The following is a 19,132-nucleotide window of genomic DNA, read 5'->3' on the forward strand; positions in this document are numbered from 1 at the left end:
TTTCCATGCCCCTGCAGAGTTAGTTTAAACCCTCCCCAAGAGCACTAGCAAACCTCCCCCCAAGGATACTGGTGCCCCTCAGGTTCAGGTGTAGACCATCCTGTTTATAGAGGTCCCACCGTCCCCAGAAAGAACCCCAGTTATCCAAAAACCGGAATCCCTCCCTCCCTCCTGCACCATCCCTGTAGCCACGCATTTAAGTGTTCTCTTTCCCTATTCCTCGAATCTCTATCATGTGGCACGGGTAACAAACCAGAGACAACAACTCTCATTCGCGCTTTTAAAGGGGGAAAAAAACCTACCCAGGTAAGCTTACACTAACTGCTTCCGGGTCTCGGCTGCCCCTCTGGTTGTCGTCACTTCCCCCTGGTGCTCCCGCTCTTTCTGTGAAGAGAGAGTGAAAGAGAAAAAAAAACACCGCTGCCCGCTACTGGTAAGTACTTTTAAAATCTATGGAAAGGGACCCCAAGTCGATAGAATTGGTGTAATGGGAAGAATTCTCTCTTACCAGGATCCAGGTCTGCCCACAACAAAGCATTCGAGACGTTGATGGTAATCTCTTGATTTGGGATTATGGGTGAGTGGTAGCCAGTTTCTGGAATGTTCACTAATTCTCCTCTTCCTACAGCGAGAGACATTGTTGAGGCAACTGGAGACCAACCAGCTTGATATCGATGCCACACTGGAAGAACTGTCTGTACAGAATGAAACTGAGGACCAGAATTATGAACTGTAGGTGTTTCTTTCATCTCACACATGTGAGGCATGTAAGCAGGCCTCCAAATGCTCTGAATCCTTTCCATCCAAAATGATTTGCGGGTTTTGATGCATTTTTTAAGTGTGATCTGAAATATACCATTTTATTGTGACCTCTCCCCTTGCATTAATATGCGTATTTAAGTTGCATTGTTAGGGGAACATTACACTGTCAAAGTACTTTGGTCTGTAATAGTCCCTCACTTAAGAACTGTCCACATCACTTCACAAACATCTGTCTTCAAAGCGTTCCATCGAATCATATCATTACAGTAAAGAAGGAGGCTATACAACTCACTGTGTCTATATTGGCCCTTCTAAGGAGGAATTGACAGAGTGCCTTTCCCCAATCTCTGGATATTCAGTTTCTTCAGATGTTTAGAATGTTTTGAAAATGCAGAAAAAGAAACAGCACAGAAAGAGGCCACGATGTTTATCATGTCTGCACAGGCCAAGAAATAAGCCACTCTGCCGAATCTCATTTTCCAGCCTTGATCTCTATCCCTGTCGGCTACAGGGGTGTTCACGTGTATATTCAAGTACCTTGAACATTTGTCAAGGGTTTCTTCCCCTCTACTACCCTTTCAGGCAGTCTCCACCCCCTGGGGAAAACATTTCCCTCATCTCTCTCTCTAATATTGCTGTGTGTTGTTGATGTTTTTTCCTCAAACACGCCTATTCAATGTGCCCTTTTATAGAGTGCTACAGCACGGAGACAGGCCCCTTGTCCCAAACTGATCCATGCTGACCAAAATGTCTGTCGGTGCTGACACCATTTCCCTGCACTTGGGCATATCCTTCTAATTCTTTCCTATCCATGTATTTGTCCAAATGCCTTTTAAATGTTGTTTATGTACCTGCCTCAACCACTTATACTGGCAGCTTATTCCATATATGTACCACCCTCTGTGTGGGGAAAAAAAACTTTGCACCTCAGGTTCCTTTTTATTCTTTCCCCTCTAACCTTAAACTAATGCCTTCTAGTCCTCGAATCCGCTACCCTGGGAAACAGACTGAGTGCATTCACCCTATCCAGGCCTCTCATGATCTTGTACACTTGTATAAGATCCCCCTCAGTCTTCTACCCTCTAAAGAAAAGAGTCCTAGCTTTTCCAACCTCTCCCTATAGCTCAGACTATTGAGTCCAGACAACATTCTTGTAAATTTCTTCTGCACTGCTTCCAGTTTAATACCATCCTTGCTATAGCAAGATGACCAAAATTGTACACAATGCTCCAAGTGTGGCCTTACCAACGTCCTGTATAACTGCAGCATAACTTCCCAAATTTGATACTCTATGCCCTGACTGCTGAAGGCCAGTGTACCAAAAGTCTTTTTCATTGTCCTGTCTACCTGTGACTCCACTTTCAGAGAACTGTGCTGAATTCCCAAATTCCCTACGTTCCACTACACTCCTTAAGGCCCTACCATTCACTATGAAACTCCTACCTTGATTTGACTTTCCAAAATGCAAGACCTCACACTTCTCTATATTGAACTCCATTTGCCATTTCCCAGCCCACTTCCCCAGCTGATCAAAGTCCTGCTGCAATTTTGTGATAACCATCCTCACTGTCCATGATCCCACCTATTTTAGTGTCATCTGCAAACTTACTAATCATTGCCTTGCATATTCTCATCCAAATCATTGATATTAGTAACAAACAGCAATGGGCCCAGCACCGACCCCTGAGACATTCGACTAGTCGCAGACCTCCAGTCCGATAAACATCCTTCCACTATTACCCTCTGCTTCCTACCATCAAGCTAATTGTGTATCCCTCGCATTCCATGCGATCTAACCCTCCAGAGCAGCCTACCATGTGGAACCTTATCAAAGGCCATACTGAAATCCATATAGACTACGTCTACTGCCCTGCCCTTGTCAACCTTCCTGGTCACTTTATCAATGCACTGACAAATTTTCAGCGGATGTTTTGGTACACAGTTTTTTTTAAGCAGCGATCTGCTGCTGCACAACCTGTTCTACACCGATGGCAGTTCTCAGTCTGCTTTGGTGCTCGTCTCTCAGCTGTGTCTGCGTCGGTTTCCTCCCACAATCCAAAGATGTGCAGGTCAGGTGAATTGGCCATGCTAAATTGCCCCATAGTGTTAGGTGCATTACTCAGGGGGAAATGGGTCTGGGTGGGTTAGTCGTCGGTGTGGACTGGTTGGGCCGAAGGGCCTGTTTCTACACTGTAGGGAATCTAATCAAGAATTCTACTGACTTTTTAAAAATTGATACAGATAAATTCACTAGTATATTGATTGCATTTATGGATTCTAAACATTTTTAACAATTACTACTGGTTTTGGAGAAAAATGATTCTGTAGGATTCCTGCTATTTCTGCATGGGTTTTGGAACCCAGTTTGTATGGCAGTACTGGACTTGGGCAATATAAAGTTTATCCCTCCATAACACTGACGAGTACAGGGACGATTATATTTGCTTAAATGTTGTGTGCTTAGACAATATAATGGACTCTCACTGTGTCAGAGTTCCAGGTCTCTGTATTTTTATCATACGGTCCCATTGTGTAAAAACTTCTGCCATTTTTTTAAAAATGGAAATGGCCTGCATTGCACGGTGTACCATGAAGATTTTAGCTCCATCTCGCTGCTTGACATTTAGAACAAGGTATTTGTGAGGCTGCCTGTTTCTTTGAGTCTGCATCCCAAGCTTAGGTTAGAACATTTCCTTCCATGGAAGGTACTTGTTTGTCTCAGTTTTCCTTCAAGGTAGAACTCTGGTGGTGAGCTGCTTCTGCACTGTGAATCTGTTCCCTGGAGTGATTTCCTCTGTCTTGCTGTTTGTGCCTGCTTCTGTACAGTGATGTTCCTTAAAAAGAGCTTTGAGGAGGATCGCTCAGTTAAAACCAACCAAAAAACACTTACTACCCCAGGTTCAGAAATCTGATACTTATTACATCAGAAAAGTGAAGATACCAAGGAGACTTGATTGAAAAATTTAAAATAATTTTGACAATTATTCTTTTTATGGAAACACCTCTGAAATCTGCAGTGAGTGCCATGATTTGTATTTTGTTTACTATGAATCAGTAGATTGACCCAGTGGAATTTGAAGCAATGTTTATCCCTGTCACCAGTTTTTGCCTTATGTTATGTTCCAAGATGGACCAGGAGAGCCAAGTGTTTAACAACAGGAGGTTTATTCGGATATTTACTCGACAGGCAGCAAGGTTAGAGAGGGGGCTGTTTATCTGCCCAAAACTGCAAGTGATGGTGTTGTCATGTGATGTGATTGGACTCTTAAAGTGTGAGTCCGCCATACTTGCACAAATACCCGACGTCTGCTGTGTACTTGTGTGCACATCTCTTTGCTCTCGGTGACTTAAAGTAATCCAAATAATCTGTCCCTGTTTAAACTTCTGTGTCAATTATTTTAAATTCTTCAACCAAGTCTCCTTGGTATCTACACTTTTCTGGTGTAATAAATGTCAGATTTTTTAACCGGGATAGTAAGCGTTTTGAGGTTTTAATCTAGCGATCCTCCTCAAAGATCTTTTTAAGGAACAACATGAAGCACCATGAGGAGAGCCAGGATGTCTCAATGTCTTGTGTAAGAACGATTTGGTGCACTCTGTGACTATGTTTACTCATTTTAGCTATATGTCTGCACCCTATTTACTTTTGTTATGGTGTTTAGGTGTTTGTCATGTCTTTAAAGACTGTCACATTGCAATATTCAGCTTGCTTCCATTCTTGCAGTCTCTAATTTTGACTCTAGTATCTGTCCTACCCATGTCCGTTATAATTTATCATGTAATTCCTTCTCCCACACTCAAACCCCTCACATCAACATTGATTTGCAATTATCCCTCCAGAATGGGCTAGAATTTGGGAAATATACCTCTGGTCCTGTGTGGGATTGGGGAAGGAAGGGACTGATGTGGACAGTGTAGGCGCAGTGTGGTGTAAGGTGTACTTCTGGGGTATGGGGTCACTGACAGACTTGAAGTGTGGATGAAGAGTAGTCCTCAGGGGGAGGGTGTGTTTTGGTGTATGATAAGGTAGAGAAATATTCTTGTGCACTGCTGGGAAGTACCAATAGGTTTTTCTTGACCTTGATGCTAACGTTATATTGTCTAAGAAGGAATGGCTGAGTGAAATGTAAGGCATTGACTGTTGGACAGTGAATACAAGGATGATCAGTGTGAGAGCCATAAATGTTCACAGCTCAGTTAGCGCCTGTAAGAAAAGCCTATTGAATCGATAATACCTGGTTCTAAGTTATTTATTTGAAGCCATTGTAATGTTTGACGCAGGAGATTAGTTTTCCAATCAGCAGGTACTTTTCAGTGCTATGATACTGAGTTTCTTGGCAAGAGCTGAACACTGAGTCATTCGAAGCACTGTAGCTTATGCTTACACACAATGGTGCTCTGCACTCTAGCCTTGAAGGCTTGTGAATGTGCTGCAGGTTTTAGGAGGACTCCAGCCTGCATTTTGATTAGGAATTTGGAGCTGCTGGGAAGACTGAGCCAGTGCTCAGTTCTAACTTTGTAATTTCAGTTGTGATTGAGCAGGTGGGTGACATTATCGCAATTCTATTTGAGGCTCAGAGTAGGGCTCTGTGGTAGTGTCCCAACTTCGGTAAAGGAGGCTCAGGTTCAAATCTATCTGCTCCACAGGTGTGTGTTAGAACATTTCCGAATGGATTGCTTAAAAAAAACCATGAGACTCAGATCAGTCAGGCTGGAAATCTGACAGAAGAACAAAGCGCTGGAGAAACTCAGACTTGGTTCTCAGGAAGAGTCATATTGAACTCGAAATGTTGTCCATACCTGCTGCCAGGCCTGCTGGGTTTCTCTAGCACTTTGTTTTTATTTCAGCTTGGTGAATGTTATCTGTAAAACCTTGAGCAGGTTCTTGCATTGACGTGTCATTTACATTCTGTGTCGGAGGTAGGATTTTGATTTGATTTTCTCCTTTTCCATGTTGCTTTCGTTGGGTCAGAAAATCCTTGAGCTCATGTATGTGTGCATGTTTCAGTTTAGGAATGTAACACGTGACTGCTTCATGAGCAAGTTCATCACGGACGCTTATCACTGAATCAGGGACCGCAAGAGCAGTGATTGCTGGCAGGGTAAAACAATCATCCCTGAAGCTATTTCTGCCAGGTTGCTAGGAGAACACAAAGAATAAGATCTGTGCTAGAAATTATCCTGGTTGAATCATCGAATGCTGAGTAAATCCTATCGAGGGACGTATTTAGATTTACATGCTCTAATAAAGTAACTAATCGTCTGTAGAGGAGAAGACTGAGATACGGGCTATTAGACTTGAAAGGATTGAGGTCAGTAAGGAAGAGGTGTTAGCTATTCTAGAAGATGTGAAAGTAGGTAAGTCCCCTGGGCCCGATGGGATTTATCTGAGAAGCTAGGGGGGAGGTGGCGGAGCCTTTGGCCTTGATCTTTGAGTCGTCATTCTTTACAGGTTTAGTAGCAGTGGACTGGAGGATTGCAAATGTTGTGCCCTTGTTAAAGACAGGCAGCAGAAATGACCCAGGTAATTATAGACCAGTGAGCCTTACGCCTGTTGTAGGAAAAGTTTTGGGAAGGCTTATAAGAGATAGGATTTATAATCATCTAGCAAGCAACAATTTGATTGGAAATAGTCAACGTGGATTTGTCAAGGGCAGGTCGTGTCTCACAAACCTCACTGAGTTTTTTGAGAAGGTGACCAAGCTTGTGGATCAGGGTAAGGCAGTTGATGTGGTGTACATGGACTTCAGTAAAGCCTTTGATAAGCTTTCACATGGTAGCATATTGGAGAAAATGCGGAGGCATGGGATTGAGGGTGATTTAGCAGTTTGGATTAGAAACTGGCTTTCTTTAAGAAGGCAATGAGTGATGGTTGATGGAAAATTTTCAGCCTGGAGTCCAGTTCCTAGTGGTGTGCCACAGGGATCTGTTTTGGGACCACTGCTGTTTGTCATTTTTATAAATGACTTGGACGCAGGTTTATGTGGATGGGTTAGTAGTTTGTAGATGACAATAATGTCAGTGGAAGAATGTTACAGTTTGCAAGGGGACTTGAATAAACTGCAGAATTGAGCTGAGGGGTGGCAAATGGAATGCAATATAACTAAATATGAGGTGATTCACTTTGGAAGAATAACAGGAAGGCAGAATACTGGGTCAATGGAAAGATTCTTGGTAGTGTGGATGTGCAGAGGGATCTTGGTGTCCATGAAAATAGATCTCTGAAAGTTGCCACCCAGGTTGATAGTGCTGTTAAGAAGGCATGCGGTGTGTTAGGTTTTGTTGGTAGAGGGATTGAGTTCCGGAGCTGTGATGTTATGCTGCAACTGTACAAAACGCTAGTGTGGCCTCAGTTGGGGTGGGGAGAGGGCACTGAGGGGTGGTGCAGAGAGAGAGAGGGAGGGCACTGAGCGGTGGTGCAGAGAGAGAGAGAGGGAGGGCACTGAGGGGTGGTGCAGAGAGAGAGAGTGGGAGGGGGTGGTGCAGAGAGAGAGGGCACGGGGTGGTGCAGAGAGAGGGCACGGGGTGGTGCAGAGAGAGGGCACGGGGTGGTGCAGAGAGAGGGCACGGGGTGGTGCAGAGAGAGGGCACGGGGTGGTGCAGAGAGAGGGCACGGGGTGGTGCAGAGAGAGGGCACGGGGTGGTGCAGAGAGAGGGCACGGGGTGGTGCAGAGAGAGGGCACGGGGTGGTGCAGAGAGAGGGCACGGGGTGGTGCAGAGAGAGGGCACGGGGTGGTGCAGAGAGAGGGCACGGGGTGGTGCAGAGAGAGGGCACGGGGTGGTGCAGAGAGAGGGCACGGGGTGGTGCAGAGAGAGGGCACGGGGTGGTGCAGAGAGAGGGCACGGGGTGGTGCAGAGAGAGGGCACGGGGTGGTGCAGAGAGAGGGCACGGGGTGGTGCAGAGAGAGGGCACGGGGTGGTGCAGAGAGAGGGCACGGGGTGGTGCAGAGAGAGGGCACGGGGTGGTGCAGAGAGAGGGCACGGGGTGGTGCAGAGAGAGGGCACGGGGTGGTGCAGAGAGAGGGCACGGGGTGGTGCAGAGAGAGGGCACGGGGTGGTGCAGAGAGAGGGCACGGGGTGGTGCAGAGAGAGGGCACGGGGTGGTGCAGAGAGAGGGCACGGGGTGGTGCAGAGAGAGGGCACGGGGTGGTGCAGAGAGAGGGCACGGGGTGGTGCAGAGAGAGGGCACGGGGTGGTGCAGAGAGAGGGCACGGGGTGGTGCAGAGAGAGGGCACGGGGTGGTGCAGAGAGAGGGCACGGGGTGGTGCAGAGAGAGGGCACGGGGTGGTGCAGAGAGAGGGCACGGGGTGGTGCAGAGAGAGGGCACGGGGTGGTGCAGAGAGAGGGCACGGGGTGGTGCAGAGAGAGGGCACGGGGGCACAGGGGTGGTGCAGAGAGGGAGGGGGCACAGGGGTGGTGCAGAGAGGGAGAGGGCACAGGGGTGGTGCAGAGAGGGAGAGGGCACTGAGGGGTGGTGCAGAGAGGGAGAGGGCACTGAGGGGTGGTGCGGGTCGCGGGCACTGAGGGGTGTTTGAGCTTGCACTGTGGACCAGGGGATAGGACTGAAGTAAACATTTGAAGATGGGGAGTTGTAATATCTTGCTCAGCGTCACGTGAACTTTATGCATCAGAGATGTCAGTACAGCGATAGTGGTAGGGATGTGAAACTAAGTAGTAACAGCAATGGCTATCATACCAATGCACAATATCAGTGAATGAAGGGGTGTGAGACAGTAAAAGGATCTCAGGATCATTCCTTGAGCAGCCAGAAATGCCTGCTTGAAGGTGGGAAGAGGAACAATTGAGGAGTGAAGGCATATGGAGTCAGAGGACTGAGGATGAAGAACTGTGGATACAATGAGAAGTAGAATGGCTAGCTAACCACATTGAGGAGATATTGGGATAACATAGCAAAGGCACTCTGACTGAGAGTCCCTTTTTGGAGATTTGATGTGGGGATCTCATTGCTGTGAACAGAACTGGGGCCAGGCTAAATAGAAACAAAAAAATGAGCTTCCATTTCTGTAACAGCGTTCATGTACACCTGAAACATGGGCTTCCAGGGCAGGTGACTAAATGCTTGAAGAAAAAGAGCGTTTGAGGAGAAGGAAATGGAGAGACCTTGAGAAATTTGAGGTTATGGCTTTGGAAGCTGAAGACATGGACAGAAATGGTACAACAGTTACAATCAAGAGGCCTGGATCAGAGAAGCAGAGCGATCTCAGAAGGAGATTATTAGATGAGAATTGTAAAATCTAGCATTGCTTGATCAGGAATGACTGTAGTCCAGCGAGCACAGAGGTGGTCATATGAATGGGAACTGGTCTGATTTAAGGCATAGGCAGCAGAATTTTAGATGATGCTACGTTTATAGCAAGAACTTGTGCAAGGCTGTGAATCTTCAACCGTTCAGCACACCGTCAGGACTACACTGGGCCTGCCTGTTTACAATTTGTTCAAGTCTGAATCCTGTTCAAGTCTGAACTGCTATTGACAGCAATAACAGAATCTCAGAATTGCTATGGTGTGGACAGAACCATTTAGTCCATCATGTCTGCACCAACTCTCTCAGCATTTTGACATAGCGCCAATCTCCTGCCTTGACCCCACATTATTTAAGTAACTATCCAATGCCCTGTTGAATGCCTCAATTGAACCTGCCACTATCTCACCTTCAGCAGTGCGTTCAGACCTGAACCACTCACCGTACGAAGATGATTTTCTCACCACGTATTTTTCTGAAACACTTTACAACTATGATCTCTGGTTCTCGATCCTTTTGCAAGCAGGAACTGTTCCTCCCTATTTAGTCTGTCGAGATCCTGCAAGACTTTGAAAATTCCAATCAAATCTCCCCTCCACTTTCTCTGCAAAGAGAGCTGTCCCAATTTTCCCAAACTATCCTCATAACTAAAATTTCTCACCCTTGAAATCCACCTTCCATGTGGCTTCTGCACTTTCCAACGCATTCACATCATGCCTGAAGTGTGGCACCCACAACTGCTGGGAGTCAGTTAGCTCTGTTGGCTGGACAGCCAGTTTGTGATACAGAGGGATACCATCGCATGGGTTCATTTCTCACACTGGCTGAGTTTATGATGAAGGGCCTTCTCCACCTCTCCCGTCAGTGACCTTTCCGTTAAACTGCCACCAATCATCTCTCTCTAATGAGAACCTCTGGAAGTTCAGGAGAGGTCATCCTGTTGGGAGTTTTAGGCCTCTGAATAGTTACAGAGATGTAGACGAAAGCAAAGCAAAGATGATCCTTGATAGGAGCGAGAGTGACAAAGTAGTTGTTATGGGGTCTATAACTTTCCAAATATTGACTGGTTTGGTATGCTTTCCTTTATTGGTCAGAGTATTGAGTACAGGTGTTGGGAGGTCATGTTGCGGCCGTACAGGACATTGGTTAGGCCACTGTTGAAATTTTGCGTGCAATTCCGGACTCCTTCCTATCGCAAAGATGTTGTGAAACTTGAAAGGGTTCAGAAAAGATTTACAAGGATGTTGCCAGGGTTGGGGGATTTGAGCTATAGGGAGAGGCTGAACAGGCTGGGGCTGCTTTCCCTGGAGCGTCGGAGGCGGAGGAGTGACCTTATAAAGGTTTACAAAATTATGAGGGGCATGGATAGGGTAAACAGGCAAAGTCTTTTCCCTGGGGTAGGGGAGTCCAGAACTAGAGGACATATGTTTAGGGTGAGAGGGAGAAGATATAAAAGAGACCTATGGGGCAACTTTTTCACAGAGGGTGGTACATGAAAGGAATGAGCTGCCAGAGGAAGTGGTGGAGGCTGGTACAATTGCAACATTTAAGAGGCGTTTGGATGGGTATATGAATAGGAAGGGTTTGGAGGGATATGGGCCGTGTGCTGACAGGTGGGTCTAGATTGGGTTGGGATATCTGGTCGGCATGGACGGGTTGGACCGAAAGGTCTGTTTCCATGCTGTACATCTGAGTCTATGACTGGGAATACTATAGTTCAAGAACTTCAGATGAGTCAGTTTTTGTCCAGTGTGTGCAGGAGGGTTTCCTGACACAGTATGTAGACAGGTCAACAAGGGGCGAGGTAACATTGGATTTGGTACTGGGTAATGAGCCCAGCCAGGTGTTAGATTTGGAGGTAGGTGAGCACTTTGGCGATAGTGACCATAATTCGGTTATATTCCCTTTAGCGATAGAAAGGAATAGATATATACCGCAGGGGCAAGTGTTATAGCTGGGGAAAAGGCAATTACTATGTAATTAGGCAAGATTTAGGATGCATAGGATGAGGAAGGAAACTACAGGGTATGGGCACAAAAGAAATGTGGAGCTTATTTAAGGAACAACTACTGCGTGTTCTTGATAAGTATGTACCGGTCAGACAAGGAAGAAGTGGTCGAGCAAGGGAGCCGTGATTTACTAAAGAAGTTGAATCTCTTGTCCAGAGGAAGAAGAAGAAGGCTTATGTTAGGATGAGACGCGAATGCTCAGTTAGGGCACTTGAGAGTTACAAGTTAGCCAGGAAGGACCTAAAGAGAGAGCTAAGAAGAGCCAGAAGGAGACATGAGAGGTCGTTGGCAGCTAGGATCATGGAAAACCCTAAAGCTTTCTATAGCTATATCAGGAATAAAAGAATGACCAGAGTAAGATTATGGAAGTTGTGCGTGGAGTCAGGAGATGAGGGAAGCGCTAAATGACTGTGTTTTGTCAGTATTCACACTAGAAAAAGACAGTGTTGTCGAGGAGAATACTGAGATACAGTCTACTAGGTGAGATGGGATTGAGATTCATAAGGAGATGTTAGCAATGCTGGAACGTGTGAAAATAGCCAAGTCCCCTGGGCCAGGTGGGAATAATTCTAGGATTCTCTGGGAAGCTAGGGAGGAGATTGCAGAGCTTTTGGCTTTGATCTTTATGTCGTCGTTGTCTACAGGAATAGTGCCAGAAGACTGGAGGAAAGTGAATGTTGTTCCCTTGTACAAGAAGGGGAATAGAGACAACCCTGGAAATTATAGACCAGTGAGCCTTACTTCAATTGTGGGTAAAGGTTATAAGGGATAGGATCTATAATCATCTAGAGAGGAATAAGTTGATTAGAGATAGTCAACCCAGTTTTGTGAAGAGTAGGTCATGCCTCATAAACCTTATTGAGTTCTTTGAGAAGGTGACCAAACAGGTGGATGAGGGTAAAGCGGTTGATGTGGTGTATATGGATTTCAGTAAGGCATTTGATAAGTTTCCCCACGATAGGCTATTGCAGAAAATACGGAGGCATAGGATTGAGGGTGATGTAGCAGTTTGGATCAGACGTTGGCTAGCTGAAAGAAGACAGAGGATGGTGGTTGATGGGAAATGTTCATCCTGGAGTTCAGTTACTAGTGATGTACTGCAAGGATCTGTTTTGGGGCCACTGCTGTTTGTCATTTTTTCACCTGGAAAAGGCATAGCAGTATGGGTTAGTAAATTTGTGGATGACGCTAACATCGGTGGAGTTGTGGATAGTGCCAAAGGATGTTGTAGGTTACAGAGAGACATAGGTAAGTTACAGAGAGACATAGGTAAGCTACAGAGCTGGGCTGAGAGGTGGCAAATGGAGTTTAATGTGGAAAAGTGTGAGGTGATTCACTTTGGGAGGAGTAACAGGCATACAGAGTACTGGGCTAATAGTAAGATTCTTGGTAGTGTAGATGAGCAGAGAGGTCTCAGTGTCCATGTGCATAAATCCCTGAAAGTTACCACCCAGGTTGATAGAGTTGTTAAGAAAGTATATGGTGTGTTAGCTTTTATTGGTAGGGGGATTGAGTTTGAGTCATGAGGTCATCTTGCAGCTGTACAAAACTGGTGCGGCTGCACTTGGAATATTGCATACAGTTCTGGTCACCGCATTATAGGAAGGATGTGGAAGCTTTGGTAAGGGTTCAGAGGAGATTTACTGGGATGTTGCCTGGTATGGAGGGAAGGTCTTATGAGGAAAGGCTGAGGGACTTGAGGCTGTTTTCATTAGAGAGAAGGAGGTTGACAGTGACTTAATTGAGACATAGAAGAAAATCATAGGGTTTAATAGGGTGAACATCAGATCGTGATGGCTAGCACGAGGGAACATAGCTTTGAACTGAAGGGTGATAGATATAGGACAGATGTCCAAGGTAGTTTCTTTATTCAGAGAGTAGTAGGGGCGTGGCACACACTGCCTGCGACAGTAGTAGACTCGCCAACTTTAAGAGTATTTAAATGGTCATTGGATAAACATATGGATGATGGGGGAGTGTAGGTTAGATGGGCTTCAGATTGGTTTCACAATCATCGAGGGCTGAAGGCCCTGTACTGCGCTGTAATGTTCTATGTTTACCTGTCACAATGCTCCAGCTGCAATCGAGCCAGCATTGTTTGAGTTCATAACCTCACTGCTCTTCTACTCTGTGTGCCTAACTATGAAGCTGCGAATAGTGTATGCTTTATTTTCAAATAGCTCTTTCTATCTGTCCTGCCACCTTTAAGAACTTTTGCACATTGACACCCAGGTCTCTCTGGTCCTGCACACTCTTTAGAATTATACTCTTTATTTTGTATTGTCTTTCTGTGTACCAAAGTGTGGCACCTCTCCCTTCTCTGCATTCAACTTCATCTGTCACCCATCTGCCCTCTCCACGGACTTGTTTGTCTCTTTGACATTCTGCAGGGTCTAGTTTCAGTGAAAGATGCTCGTGAACATTGATAAGAGCGATGTTGCCGGTTTTAAGACATCAGGCCAAGTACTGAGAACCATGAATCAGTTAATGACATCCTTCCCTACTCAATTCCAGGTGACAGCAGTCCCAGGAAAATACAGTGGAGTTAGTTACCAGGAATCAATTTAATTATTTTCCGAATATAAACTCAGTAAATGGCAGCCAGTTTGACCTCCAGTGAATGAGCTGCAGATCAACAGCTCGTGAGTGCTAATGGATTTGTCAGGAAAGTATTTTCCACCGCAATCTCATGGAATAAAAGGGACAGTAATAACATGGATATAAAATTGGCTGAGTGGCGGTCATGGTGACCTATATTTTGGATCTCAATCCCTGTTATACACCATTTCAAAATATGAGAATGGCTCAAAGTCCATTGTGAACTGCGAGGAGGATAGTGTTAAACCTTGGAACGACAGATAGGATGTTAGTGGGGACAGACAAGTGGCAGACGGGATTTAATGCACAGAAAGTTATACGAAGGATATTATTAAGCTGGAGAGGGTTCAGGAGAGATTTACCAGGATGTTGCTGGGTATGGAAGGTTTGAGTTAGAAAGGGAGGCTGAATTTTTCACTGGAATGCAGGTGACCTGATAGAAGTTTATAAAATAATGGGTTTAGGTAGAGTTCATAGTAGTTGTCTTTTCTCTGGGATGGGGGATTTATAGACTAAGGGACACATTTTTAAGGTGAGAGGAGAGAGATTTAAAAAGGACGAGGGGCAAATGTTTTACACAGGATGGTTCACGTGTGGAATGGACTTCCTGAGGAAGTGGTGGATGTGGGTACAGTTGCAACGTTTAAAAGACTTTTTTTATAAATACATGAATAGGCAACGATTGGAGGGATATGGACTAGGAACAGGTAGGTGGAACTAGTTTAGGTTGGGATTATGTTCAGCATGGACTGGTTGAACTGAAGGGTCTGTTTCCATGCTGTATGCATCTAAGTGTGAAGTGGTTCACTTTTGAAGATTAGATAAAGAGAAACTGTGCAAAATAACAAATGCAGTTCTAATGGGGTTCAAGGGCAGAGGGACTTGGGTGTATCAGTGCATTGTCATTGAAGGTGGCAGGGCAAGTAAGACTTTGGTCATGAAAACAAATGGCATTCTGGGATTTATCAGCATGAGCACAGACTTTAAAAGCAAGGAGTTAATGATGAAACTATTGAAGGCAGTGATTAGGCCTCTGGTACTCAAAGCTGGACAGCTCACTTCAGGAAGAATGTGCAGGCATGAGAGATTATGCAGTAAAAATTCACAGGAATAGGTCCAGGAATGAGGGATTTCAGTTGCATGGATCAGTCGGAAAAGCTGGGATTGAGAAAAAGGAGATTGAGAATGGATTTGGTCAGTGTAATCAAAATCAAACGGGGTCTGGACAGAGAGAGCTGTTCCCATTGGCAGGATTGAGAACCAGAGGATAGTAATTTACATTTGTGACACTCTGCGGGAAAGGAAGGAATATGGGGAGTGGGTGAGATGCTGTTAGAAAGTCGGTACAAAAACAATATACAGTAGACTTAATGGCCTCCTGTGCTTTCACAGTTTTATGATTCTGACCTTTCGAGGAATTAGAACATTTTTGAAGCACTGAAGTGAAAATATAGAAAAACACTTAAATCCATTCTATCTAAGCAGGAATTTGTGCATCTTATTTTTATTCATTCCTGGGGCATGCGTGTTGCCGGCTGAGCCAACATTTATTTTCCCTGTCCCTAGTTGCCCCTTGAGAAGGTGGTGGTGAGCTGCTACCTTGACCTGCTGCAGTCCACCTGCTGTAGGTTGGTCCACAATAGCATTAGGGAGGGAATTCCAGGATTTTCATCGCCAACACTTAAGAAATAGCGGTGTATTTCCAAATCAGGATGTTGAGTGACTTAGAGGGGAACTTGCAAGTGGTGATGTTCTCATGGTGCTGCACTCGTCTCCCTCTAGATGGAAGTGATCGTGGGTTTGGACGATGCTGTCCAAGAGTCTTCAGTGAATTTCTGCAGTGCATCTTGTAAGATAGTACACACTGCTGCTACTGAAGGCAGTGGAGACAGGGTCATTGAATATTTTTAAGTTCGAAGTAGATATTTTCTTGTTAGGCAAGAGACTTGATTATTGAGTGTTGATGAAAATGTGACATTCAAAATGCAACCAGTTCAGCCATTGTCTTAATGAATAGTGGAGCAGGCTTGAGGGGCTGAATGGCCACTTTATATCCTAAACCGTACGTTTGAAAGGTGTCCTCAAATCAAGGCTGTCTCACAGGCAACCCAGGTGGGGGAATGTCGAGGTTTTCCTGGGTTGAATAGTGCTGGTTATGTGACTATCCTAATATGGAAGTTGAATAATTCTTTGAAGATTTACCAGGATGTTGCCTCAGCTGAGGGTCTGAGGTGTGAGGAATGATTAAACAGACTGGGTTGTTTCTTTTTGGTGCAGCCAAGGTTGAAGGGTGACCTGATGAAGGCGTTTTAGATGAGGGTGGATAGGAAGGCACTTTTCTCCATTGGTCGTGGGGCCAATAACCAGGGGGTGTAGATTTAAGGTAACAGGTGGAGAGTTGAGGAGAAGTGTTTTCACTCATTGAGTGGTGGGAGTCTGGATATCACTGCCCGAAATGGTGGTTGAATCCAAAATATTTCAATATTTCAGTCATATTTAAATATTCACTTGTGTTGCCGTAGCCTCCAGGGAATTGGGCCAAAAGCTGAAAAATGGGATTGGTGCAGTCAGATCTTCATGGACTGATGCAGAGATGATGAACTGAATGACCACTTGTGCAGTAAATGTCTGAGTATTTATTACACAGGTAGTGAAAATATATTGATTGGTGTTTTGTGCAGGTATTGAATCTGATTGTGGGTGTTCCCCACAGTTACAGCTATCTTCTCCCATTGTCCTCAGGTTGCATATGCTGCCTTGAATCAGTGGTAGCATTCTCTCCTTTAAATCAGATCATGCGTTCATGCATCCCATAACCCAGCAGCTACAATGGTAGTACCCTGGGGCAGTTAGACACTGATCCGGAAAGCATGAGGTTAAGACTTCGGCAGCAAGATGCAGCTGCATTAATCCAGGATGAATTAAAATTAAATCATCTGTCATGACCTCAGGATGTGCCATGGTGCTTAACAGATGATGGAGTTTAGTTGCTGGCATGATGTAGGAACCAGCAGCAATTACTGATATGGTCATGGGATAATTTATTTATACTGTTGGATGAGGCTGTTGACCAGGACGTCAGAGACAGTTCCTCAAGCTAGTGCTGTAGCATCGTCGGCTTCTACCTGAGGGGTCTTGATATAATGTCTCACCTGAAAGATTGCAACACTGCCATGGTGGGAGTGTCAGCCTGCATAATGTACTCTGCTCTGAACTTGAGTCTTTTGTGACCTTCTGACTCAGGTTTGGAATTTCTGACCATGTGTTTGTCGAGTGAAATTTAAAACCGAAGTATCTTCAGTTGTAAAATATTTTGCGTTAAAGCTCATTATTTTTTCAAGCTATCCATCATTAGTTTGTTCTGATGGTATGAAATATCTCAGTCTCATAATTACATATGAGATTCCATATCAATCTATGGTAGAACATGAGCCCTTGGCTCAAGAGATTGGTCTAACGATGGAATTAATTTTCAGAGATCTGAGGGAATTACCCATTAGAGACCAGTGAATTCTGATCCATACACAGCAGCTTCCAGGCTTCGGCTGATTGGAGGCGAATTGTGTTCATTCCACACAAGTGTCAGACAATGACCATCTCTGACAAAGAAAGAATCTAACCATTCTGCTTGACATTCCCATTACTCAATGGCTCATTATCAACATCATGGGGGTCACCATTGACCAGAAACTGATGTGGATCAACCAAACAAATACTGTGGTTGCAAGAACAGGTCAGAGGCCAGGAATCCTGGAGAAGTAACTCGCTTTCTGTCTTCCCAGTGCCTGTTCAGGATGATGGACCGGGTTTGGGAAGACAGGATGAGTGCAGCTCCAACAATTATCAAAAAGCTTGATGCCATCCAGAACAGAGTGGCCTTTTTGATTGGTACCCCATTCACTCCCTCCTCCACCATCACCACACTGATGGCAGCATGTACCATCAACAAGATACACTGCAGCAACTCACTCAGGTGCCTTAGACAGCCCTTCCAATTTGCAAACTCTACCATCTAGAAGGACAAGTGTAGCAGCTACATGGAAACTCCATCACTGCAAGCTCCCCGAAGCCACTCATTAGCCTGACTTGGAAATCAATCATCATTGCTTCAGTGACGCTGGGTCAAAATTTGAGAAATCCCTCCTTAATAACATTGTGACATCAACAGCACCTTCACTGCAACAATTCAGGAAGGCAGCTCACCACTACTTTGTAAAGGGCAGTTGGGGGTGAGCAATAAATGCTGGCCCACATCCCATGAGCGAATGAAAAAGAGATATATCTGAGACATTAATGCCGTTTCTGTCTCTCCTGATCCTGCTGGAAATAGGGAGTCTTTCCACCACTTTCTATTTACATCTTGCATTCTGTTTGTATCTTGCAGATTCCTGGAGCTGATGGATAACAAGAACCGGGGTTTCAGTTCTCCCGTAGCAACCAATGGCCAAAGCCCATCCTCTGGGTCACAGTCACCTGTGGTACCCCTGAGCTCAGCGTCCACCACCAACTCCAGCCCTGGAACGCCTCAAGCTCCTGTGCAAGCATCTCCTCCTCCATCAATGTCCCCTCCTCCAGCGTTAGGGTCCGCCCTGACTGACCCGAGCCTGGCCCCTGAGGTATGCCCCACACCGCTCGGTGCTCCCCCAGTCCCCACCAGCACCCAGGCTGCACCAGTCACTCAGCGTCGCAGCTTCATCTCACGACTGTTTGGCCCCTCCTCCACACCAGAACCTCCTGTTCCCAAGGCTGGTAAGACATTGTGCAAGTTGGGGGCTATACACAAGGTCAGGGGGAGACAGAAGCAAACTCCATCCTCTGCTGGAGGAGAAATCCGAGCAGACTCATTTAGGAAGGAAATCGGGAAAAATTTCTTGGAAGTTGAGAACAGTCCAGTAAAACTTGTGAGCTGAGATGGGAAGTTTTTATAGCTTGGACAATGATATCGAGGGCAATAGCACTAATGTGATTAATGTGATTAATAGCACTAATCTGAGTTGTGCTGCTACTGGTGAGTCATGTTGGAAATCTGGCTGAGCTTTGGGAAGCCATTCCGTGACCTGTGAAGTCAGTAGTTTCTGGAGTATTCATGGAGCAGAGGGATTAGTGAGCCTGAAGCTGCTTAATTCTCAATGCCTGTATGTTGTCTGTGTTAATCTAAAGCTCACTGTTCACTTGACAAGATTGTTTATAGTAGAGAAAGTGAGGACCGCAGATGCTGGAGATCAGTGTCAAAAAGTGTGGTGCTGAAAAAACGCCATGATTCCTGATGAAGGGCTTATGCCCAAAACATAGGCTCTCCTGTTCCTCAGATGCTGCCTGACCTGCTGTGCTTTTCCAGTGCCACACGTTTTGACCCCAAGATTGTTTGTAACTACAATATGACGCTCCTGCCCCTCCACACCCAGTCCACCCTTCCATACCTCCCCTCACTACCTCCTAGTCCTCCCTCCCAATACCACCCATCCTGCTACCCCATACTTTACCTCCATTTCCCCACCTT

The 19,132-nt window shown here is 45.5% G+C and overlaps 1 protein-coding gene across 3 annotated transcripts in view; it reads left to right on the top strand.

The window, feature by feature from the left end:
• LOC122564696 (rab-like protein 6) overlaps positions 1-19,132 on the top strand; it is a 112,884-nt gene that overhangs the window by 78,915 nt on the left and 14,837 nt on the right. For all 3 annotated transcript variants that reach the window (XM_043719805.1, XM_043719806.1, XM_043719807.1), the window contains 2 exons: positions 629-732; positions 18,017-18,381. In XM_043719805.1, coding sequence (XP_043575740.1) covers positions 629-732; positions 18,017-18,381 — 469 coding nt within the window. The remainder of the gene's footprint in view (positions 1-628; positions 733-18,016; positions 18,382-19,132) is intronic.

This window comes from Chiloscyllium plagiosum, chromosome 30 (genome assembly GCF_004010195.1).
Source record: "Chiloscyllium plagiosum isolate BGI_BamShark_2017 chromosome 30, ASM401019v2, whole genome shotgun sequence".
Taxonomy (NCBI): domain Eukaryota; kingdom Metazoa; phylum Chordata; class Chondrichthyes; order Orectolobiformes; family Hemiscylliidae; genus Chiloscyllium; species Chiloscyllium plagiosum.